Raw genomic sequence first — 9,013 nt, 5'->3', positions numbered from 1 at the left:
CGGGTGCAGGGCAGAGATGGGGACAGTGGGGGCTCCCCTCCCGGCCCTGCGGGGGCGCCTTTCTTGTCAAGTGGGCTCCCCAGCACCTTCGCAGGGAGACCCCGATGTGGGGAGTGGCGAGGCCACCCCTGGGGTCACAGCTGGGCGGGCTGCCCTGACCTGAGCTTACTTACTTGTGACTTAAAATAAATGTGGCCCTGACCGGTGTGGCTCAGTGGATAGAGCGTCGGCCTGCGGACTGAAGGGTCCCGGGTTCGAGTCCGGTCAAGGGCATGTACCTGGGTTGCGGGCACATCCCCAGTGGGGGGGCGTGCGGGAGGCAGCTGATGGATGTTTCTCTCTCATTGATGTTTCTAACTCTCTATCCCTCTCCCCTCCTCTCTGTAAAAAAATCAATAAAATATATTTTTAAATAAATAAATGTATCAAATTTTTATATTTTTTATATTTTTATTTTGTGTCATAAAACACACAGAACATAAACTTCCCCTCTTCTCATTCGAAGGGCACGGCTCAGGCATGAAGCACATTCGCGCTGAGGTGCAGCCGTGACCACCACCATCCCCAGAACTTTCCATCCTCCCAGACGGAAGCTCTGTCCCCGTTAAACACTCACCCCTGCCCCACCACCTACTTCCTGTCTGTGGATCTGACTCGGGTCTGTCCCTCTGGGTCTGGCTTATTCCCTCAGCCCAGCGTCCCCCCCCCCCCCCCCCCCCCCCCGGGGGCAGGCGGCAGGGTCCCTCCTCTGAAGGCGGGTGAGGTCCGCGTGCGGATCCGTCGTCCGGGACACTCAGGCTGCGCCCCGAGGTGGGGGGAGGCTGTGAGTTTAGCTCCCGTGATAACGCTGCGGGAGGCGTGGTGAGCAGAGACCTCGGCACCTGCTGTCACTTCCTTTGGGGTGAGCCCGGAGGTGGTGTTGCCGGGTCGCGGAAACCCCACTTTAAATGGTGTAGGGCCCTCCACCCCCCCAGCAGCACACGGGGCTCCAGTTCCTCTGGGCCTCCGTTTGCCTTCTTTATGGGGCTGCGGTTTACGGCGCTGGGCACGGCGAGGAGGCAGCGGTGCAGGAAGCGGAGTTTATGGCCGGCTGCGCCCGAGCGAGGCCTGCCCGTCCATCTTTACTTTGTGATGGTGCCCACGTCAGCCAGGCCGGGAGTGATGGGCAGGGAGACGCCGTTCACCCGGCAGGACTGGAGAGACGTCAACAGGACGGTTTCAGGGGCCGCCCCGACAGTGCCCCCGGGGCCGGCGACCTGCTAGTCCCCTCCCTGGGCTCCCCAGCCTCTCCGGGGCGTCGGTCCTGCCACACCCTGGGGACAATCAGTGCCCAATTCTCTTTATTAAATAACCAACTTCCCTGAGAACAAAGACACTCCATGCGCCAGAGAAGGGCGAGAGGCAGAGGCGGCGGGAGGGGAGGCTCAGGGAGGCATCCGTCCCACGAGACCTGGCCTGCCCTGCATCCAGGGCCCAGGGCGGTGAGCTGGCTGCTGGTTATGGTTATGGTTAGGGTTAGGGTTAGGATTAGGGTTAGGGTTAGGATTAGGGTTAGGGTTAGGATTAGGGTTAGGGTTAGGATTAGGGTTAGGGTTAGGATTAGGGTTAGGGTTAGGATTAGGGTTAGGGTTAGGATTAGGGTTAGGGTTAGGATTAGGGTTAGGGTTAGGATTAGGGTTAGGGTTAGGATTAGGGTTAGGGTTAGGATTAGGGTTAGGGTTAGGATTAGGGTTAGGGTTAGGATTAGGGTTAGGGTTAGGATTAGGGTTAGGGTTAGGATTAGGGTTAGGGTTAGGATTAGGGTTAGGGTTAGGATTAGGGTTAGGGTTAGGATTAGGGTTAGGGTTAGGATTAGGGTTAGGGTTAGGATTAGGGTTAGGGTTAGGATTAGGGTTAGGGTTAGGATTAGGGTTAGGGTTAGGATTAGGGTTAGGGTTAGGATTAGGGTTAGGGTTAGGATTAGGGTTAGGGTTAGGATTAGGGTTAGGGTTAGGATTAGGGTTAGGGTTAGGATTAGGGTTAGGGTTAGGATTAGGGTTAGGGTTAGGATTAGGGTTAGGGTTAGGATTAGGGTTAGGGTTAGGATTAGGGTTAGGGTTAGGATTAGGGTTAGGGTTAGGATTAGGGTTAGGGTTAGGATTAGGGTTAGGGTTAGGATTAGGGTTAGGGTTAGGATTAGGGTTAGGGTTAGGATTAGGGTTAGGGTTAGGATTAGGGTTAGGGTTAGGATTAGGGTTAGGGTTAGGATTAGGGTTAGGGTTAGGATTAGGGTTAGGGTTAGGATTAGGGTTAGGGTTAGGATTAGGGTTAGGGTTAGGATTAGGGTTAGGGTTAGGATTAGGGTTAGGGTTAGGATTAGGGTTAGGGTTAGGATTAGGGTTAGGGTTAGGATTAGGGTTAGGGTTAGGATTAGGGTTAGGGTTAGGATTAGGGTTAGGGTTAGGATTAGGGTTAGGGTTAGGATTAGGGTTAGGGTTAGGATTAGGGTTAGGGTTAGGATTAGGGTTAGGGTTAGGCCTAGGGTTAGGGTTAGGGCTAGGGTTAGTGTTAGGGCCAGGGCTAGGGTTAGGGTTAGGGTTAGGGTTAGGGTTAGGGTTGGGGTTGGGTTTAGGGTTAGGGTTAGGTTAGGGTTAGGGTTAGGGTTAGGGTTAGGGTTAGGGTTAAGGTTATGGTTAGAGCGAGGTTTAGGGTTATGTTTAGGGTTAGGGTTATGGCTAGGGTTAAGGTTAGGGCTAGGGTTAAGGTTAGGGCTAGGGTTAAGGTTAGGGCTAGGGTTAAGGTTAGGGCTAGGGTTAAGGTTAGGGCTAGGGTTAAGGTTAGGGCTAGGGTTAAGGTTAGGGCTAGGGTTAAGGTTAGGGCTAGGGTTAAGGTTAGGGCTAGGGTTAAGGTTAGGGCTAGGGTTAAGGTTAGGGCTAGGGTTAAGGTTAGGGCTAGGGTTAAGGTTAGGGCTAGGGTTAAGGTTAGGGCTAGGGTTAAGGTTAGGGCTAGGGTTAAGGTTAGGGCTAGGGTTAAGGTTAGGGCTAGGGTTAAGGTTAGGGCTAGGGTTAAGGTTAGGGCTAGGGTTAAGGTTAGGGCTAGGGTTAAGGTTAGGGCTAGGGTTAAGGTTAGGGCTAGGGTTAAGGTTAGGGCTAGGGTTAAGGTTAGGGCTAGGGTTAAGGTTAGGGCTAGGGTTAAGGTTAGGGCTAGGGTTAAGGTTAGGGCTAGGGTTAAGGTTAGGGCTAGGGTTAAGGTTAGGGCTAGGGTTAAGGTTAGGGCTAGGGTTAAGGTTAGGGCTAGGGTTAAGGTTAGGGCTAGGGTTAAGGTTAGGGCTAGGGTTAAGGTTAGGGCTAGGGTTAAGGTTAGGGCTAGGGTTAAGGTTAGGGCTAGGGTTAAGGTTAGGGCTAGGGTTAAGGTTAGGGCTAGGGTTAAGGTTAGGGCTAGGGTTAAGGTTAGGGCTAGGGTTAAGGTTAGGGCTAGGGTTAAGGTTAGGGCTAGGGTTAAGGTTAGGGCTAGGGTTAAGGTTAGGGCTAGGGTTAAGGTTAGGGCTAGGGTTAAGGTTAGGGCTAGGGTTAAGGTTAGGGCTAGGGTTAAGGTTAGGGCTAGGGTTAAGGTTAGGGCTAGGGTTAAGGTTAGGGCTAGGGTTAAGGTTAGGGCTAGGGTTAAGGTTAGGGCTAGGGTTAAGGTTAGGGCTAGGGTTAAGGTTAGGGCTAGGGTTAAGGTTAGGGCTAGGGTTAAGGTTAGGGCTAGGGTTAAGGTTAGGGCTAGGGTTAAGGTTAGGGCTAGGGTTAAGGTTAGGGCTAGGGTTAAGGTTAGGGCTAGGGTTAAGGTTAGGGCTAGGGTTAAGGTTAGGGCTAGGGTTAAGGTTAGGGCTAGGGTTAAGGTTAGGGCTAGGGTTAAGGTTAGGGCTAGGGTTAAGGTTAGGGCTAGGGTTAAGGTTAGGGCTAGGGTTAAGGTTAGGGCTAGGGTTAAGGTTAGGGCTAGGGTTAAGGTTAGGGCTAGGGTTAAGGTTAGGGCTAGGGTTAAGGTTAGGGCTAGGGTTAAGGTTAGGGCTAGGGTTAAGGTTAGGGCTAGGGTTAAGGTTAGGGCTAGGGTTAAGGTTAGGGCTAGGGTTAAGGTTAGGGCTAGGGTTAAGGTTAGGGCTAGGGTTAAGGTTAGGGCTAGGGTTAAGGTTAGGGCTAGGGTTAAGGTTAGGGCTAGGGTTAAGGTTAGGGCTAGGGTTAAGGTTAGGGCTAGGGTTAAGGTTAGGGCTAGGGTTAAGGTTAGGGCTAGGGTTAAGGTTAGGGCTAGGGTTAAGGTTAGGGCTAGGGTTAAGGTTAGGGCTAGGGTTAAGGTTAGGGCTAGGGTTAAGGTTAGGGCTAGGGTTAAGGTTAGGGCTAGGGTTAAGGTTAGGGCTAGGGTTAAGGTTAGGGCTAGGGTTAAGGTTAGGGCTAGGGTTAAGGTTAGGGCTAGGGTTAAGGTTAGGGCTAGGGTTAAGGTTAGGGCTAGGGTTAAGGTTAGGGCTAGGGTTAAGGTTAGGGCTAGGGTTAAGGTTAGGGCTAGGGTTAAGGTTAGGGCTAGGGTTAAGGTTAGGGCTAGGGTTAAGGTTAGGGCTAGGGTTAAGGTTAGGGCTAGGGTTAAGGTTAGGGCTAGGGTTAAGGTTAGGGCTAGGGTTAAGGTTAGGGCTAGGGTTAAGGTTAGGGCTAGGGTTAAGGTTAGGGCTAGGGTTAAGGTTAGGGCTAGGGTTAAGGTTAGGGCTAGGGTTAAGGTTAGGGCTAGGGTTAAGGTTAGGGCTAGGGTTAAGGTTAGGGCTAGGGTTAAGGTTAGGGCTAGGGTTAAGGTTAGGGCTAGGGTTAAGGTTAGGGCTAGGGTTAAGGTTAGGGCTAGGGTTAAGGTTAGGGCTAGGGTTAAGGTTAGGGCTAGGGTTAAGGTTAGGGCTAGGGTTAAGGTTAGGGCTAGGGTTAAGGTTAGGGCTAGGGTTAAGGTTAGGGCTAGGGTTAAGGTTAGGGCTAGGGTTAAGGTTAGGGCTAGGGTTAAGGTTAGGGCTAGGGTTAAGGTTAGGGCTAGGGTTAAGGTTAGGGCTAGGGTTAAGGTTAGGGCTAGGGTTAAGGTTAGGGCTAGGGTTAAGGTTAGGGCTAGGGTTAAGGTTAGGGCTAGGGTTAAGGTTAGGGCTAGGGTTAAGGTTAGGGCTAGGGTTAAGGTTAGGGCTAGGGTTAAGGTTAGGGCTAGGGTTAAGGTTAGGGCTAGGGTTAAGGTTAGGGCTAGGGTTAAGGTTAGGGCTAGGGTTAAGGTTAGGGCTAGGGTTAAGGTTAGGGCTAGGGTTAAGGTTAGGGCTAGGGTTAAGGTTAGGGCTAGGGTTAAGGTTAGGGCTAGGGTTAAGGTTAGGGCTAGGGTTAAGGTTAGGGCTAGGGTTAAGGTTAGGGCTAGGGTTAAGGTTAGGGCTAGGGTTAAGGTTAGGGCTAGGGTTAAGGTTAGGGCTAGGGTTAAGGTTAGGGCTAGGGTTAAGGTTAGGGCTAGGGTTAAGGTTAGGGCTAGGGTTAAGGTTAGGGCTAGGGTTAAGGTTAGGGCTAGGGTTAAGGTTAGGGCTAGGGTTAAGGTTAGGGCTAGGGTTAAGGTTAGGGCTAGGGTTAAGGTTAGGGCTAGGGTTAAGGTTAGGGCTAGGGTTAAGGTTAGGGCTAGGGTTAAGGTTAGGGCTAGGGTTAAGGTTAGGGCTAGGGTTAAGGTTAGGGCTAGGGTTAAGGTTAGGGCTAGGGTTAAGGTTAGGGCTAGGGTTAAGGTTAGGGCTAGGGTTAAGGTTAGGGCTAGGGTTAAGGTTAGGGCTAGGGTTAAGGTTAGGGCTAGGGTTAAGGTTAGGGCTAGGGTTAAGGTTAGGGCTAGGGTTAAGGTTAGGGCTAGGGTTAAGGTTAGGGCTAGGGTTAAGGTTAGGGCTAGGGTTAAGGTTAGGGCTAGGGTTAAGGTTAGGGCTAGGGTTAAGGTTAGGGCTAGGGTTAAGGTTAGGGCTAGGGTTAAGGTTAGGGCTAGGGTTAAGGTTAGGGCTAGGGTTAAGGTTAGGGCTAGGGTTAAGGTTAGGGCTAGGGTTAAGGTTAGGGCTAGGGTTAAGGTTAGGGCTAGGGTTAAGGTTAGGGCTAGGGTTAAGGTTAGGGCTAGGGTTAAGGTTAGGGCTAGGGTTAAGGTTAGGGCTAGGGTTAAGGTTAGGGCTAGGGTTAAGGTTAGGGCTAGGGTTAAGGTTAGGGCTAGGGTTAAGGTTAGGGCTAGGGTTAAGGTTAGGGCTAGGGTTAAGGTTAGGGCTAGGGTTAAGGTTAGGGCTAGGGTTAAGGTTAGGGCTAGGGTTAAGGTTAGGGCTAGGGTTAAGGTTAGGGCTAGGGTTAAGGTTAGGGCTAGGGTTAAGGTTAGGGCTAGGGTTAAGGTTAGGGCTAGGGTTAAGGTTAGGGCTAGGGTTAAGGTTAGGGCTAGGGTTAAGGTTAGGGCTAGGGTTAAGGTTAGGGCTAGGGTTAAGGTTAGGGCTAGGGTTAAGGTTAGGGCTAGGGTTAAGGTTAGGGCTAGGGTTAAGGTTAGGGCTAGGGTTAAGGTTAGGGCTAGGGTTAAGGTTAGGGCTAGGGTTAAGGTTAGGGCTAGGGTTAAGGTTAGGGCTAGGGTTAAGGTTAGGGCTAGGGTTAAGGTTAGGGCTAGGGTTAAGGTTAGGGCTAGGGTTAAGGTTAGGGCTAGGGTTAAGGTTAGGGCTAGGGTTAAGGTTAGGGCTAGGGTTAAGGTTAGGGCTAGGGTTAAGGTTAGGGCTAGGGTTAAGGTTAGGGCTAGGGTTAAGGTTAGGGCTAGGGTTAAGGTTAGGGCTAGGGTTAAGGTTAGGGCTAGGGTTAAGGTTAGGGCTAGGGTTAAGGTTAGGGCTAGGGTTAAGGTTAGGGCTAGGGTTAAGGTTAGGGCTAGGGTTAAGGTTAGGGCTAGGGTTAAGGTTAGGGCTAGGGTTAAGGTTAGGGCTAGGGTTAAGGTTAGGGTTAGGCTTAGGGTTAGGGCTAGGATTAGGGTTAGGGTTACGGCTAGGGTTAGGGCTAGGCTTCGGGTTAGGGTTAGGGTTAGGGTTAGCGTTAGGGTTTTTGTATTTTAGTGATTATCAGAGTGTATGCTTTAGTTCGCTTGTTATTCTGTTCAGATATTTGCGCCTGGCCTTGCACTTCTGTCCTCCCATAGTTCACGATGGGTCCCGTAGGCCCCCATGTTCCTGGCTCCGCCCTCCCGCTGTCTCCCAGCTCCTTGCTGTGTGAGCCGTGTGTCATGGGGCCCTCCCTGCCAGGCTGGTCACCCTGATGCTCCGTCCCCATGGTGAGCTCTGTGGGGAGGGAGTGGCCATGGAGAGTCTGGCACCCTATGTCCTGCCGTGGGCAGGGGAAGGTCTCCGGTGACCAGCCTGTCCGTATGTCCTACCTCTGGTTCAGCCCCCACGGTGCCCAAGGCGGTGATATCACTTGGACAGCAATCTGTGTGGCCACCCTCCAGTCACTCACCTCCCCTCCCCGGAGAGCCCTGTGCCCTCGGCCTGGCCCACATCACCTCCTCTCCCCAGTCATCAGCCGCCAGCCGTGTCTGGAAGCTGGAATGTCCTGGGTGCCTGGGCCGGGGCCTCTGGGCCACAGTGTGTCCCTTTCGGGCTTGAGCCCGGGCCCCACGGGCACAGGGGCTGGTTCCCACACTGCGTGCAGGGCCGGGGCTCCGGGCGTGGTCACCCCACGCTAGTCCCGAGGCCCTGCTTGTGCTCAGAGGGTGCTCACACGAACACCCATGTCCTTCTCGCTGCTGCCCTCCCCCCACCCCACCCCCACACTGTCACCCGGAAGCAGGTCTCCTGTCGTCAAAGATTCTCTGTAAACATGGTTTCCAGTTTGAAGTTATTTCACTTGTTTTTGAATAAGCAACCGGCCCCCTCCATCCTCGTCAGTCCCTGTCCTGCCCGCGAGGACCCCGCAGCCCCACAGATATTCCGCTCTCGCGGGCACTGCCGGGAGGTGGGCAGGAGAGAGGGGCTCCTCTCCGTCTCCGGCTTCTTTCTGAGCCCCGAGCCCCAGGGTCACCGCGGTGGGCGCTCCCCAGCCCCTCAGAGGCCCCTCCTGCAGCCACGGGGCCTCCACATCCCTCTCCCTCAACTCTCCCTGAAGGACCGGGGTCGGGGGGTGTCCCCCGTCAGCCCAGCGTCCAAAAGCTGGCAAGAGACTGGAGGCAGGACTGAGGGGCGAGAACTGGTCTTTGGGGTCCCCAGAGCCAGGACTTCAGCGTGGAGGGGTGCGCAGTCCGTGGGGGACGCCTACACTGAACGGCTGCGAGAGGAAAGCAGAACGACCCCTGCCCCCCACACCCCGCCCCAGGCGCCAGGAGAAGAACCTGAGTCAGAGTGAGAGCGGGAGCCGCGAGCACCGAGCACCGGAGAGCAGCGGGCGCCACGCGGGCTCTGAGGAGGCCGTGGCCGGAGCCTCTAGCCAGACTGACCCGGGAAAAGCGGAGAAGACACCAACGGTCAGTGTTAGCAACGCTAGGCGGCGTCGCCACGGCCCGGAGATGAGCAGGAAAACGAGGGATTGTGGGCTCCCTGCCGGGAACGGGCGACCCGGTGAGGGGGACAGGCGCAGGGAAAGACGCTGCTTTCACTGTTTAGAGCTGATGCTTGTACACAGAACTGTGTCCTCAGCCGACCGGCGGCTCCGTGGTTGAGTGTCGACCTAGGAACCAGGAGGTCACGGTGCGATTCCCGCTCAGGGCACAGGCTCCATCCCCCGTGGGGGGCGTGCAGGAGGCAGCCGGTCCGTGATTCCCTCTCATCATTGACGTTTGTATCTCTTTCTCCCTCTCCCTTCCTCTCTGAAATCAATAAAAATATGTTTTAAAAAATAAAAAAATAAAAAATACCTTCACAGAAACATCTAGGCTGGTGTCTGACCCAACACTGGGGACCGGGGCGCGGCCGAGGAGGCCGAGGTGACACAGGAGACTAACCCCCCACGAGGTGACGGAGCCTGGGCGGGGCTGGGGGGCAGCTGAGGGCCCCTCTCCTCCTCTCTCCCCAGCCTTCCTTCCT

At 54.1% G+C, this 9,013-nt stretch overlaps 1 protein-coding gene across 1 annotated transcript in view; it reads left to right on the top strand.

Moving 5' to 3' along the window:
• The first annotated feature begins 7,143 nt into the window (after window positions 1–7,143).
• Window positions 7,144–9,013, top strand: part of MUC2 (mucin 2, oligomeric mucus/gel-forming) — a 101,524-nt gene continuing 99,654 nt past the window's right edge. Inside the window, exons 1-2 of the mRNA XM_014533997.1 lie at window positions 7,144–7,214; window positions 8,307–8,454. Coding sequence (XP_014389483.1) covers window positions 7,144–7,214; window positions 8,307–8,454 — 219 coding nt within the window. The remainder of the gene's footprint in view (window positions 7,215–8,306; window positions 8,455–9,013) is intronic.

Source organism: Myotis brandtii, unplaced genomic scaffold (assembly GCF_000412655.1).
Source record: "Myotis brandtii unplaced genomic scaffold, ASM41265v1 scaffold1236, whole genome shotgun sequence".
In the NCBI taxonomy this organism is placed as follows: domain Eukaryota; kingdom Metazoa; phylum Chordata; class Mammalia; order Chiroptera; family Vespertilionidae; genus Myotis; species Myotis brandtii.
Note: the sequence above shows the minus strand (reverse complement) of the source record. Positions and strands in the feature narration are given on the sequence as shown.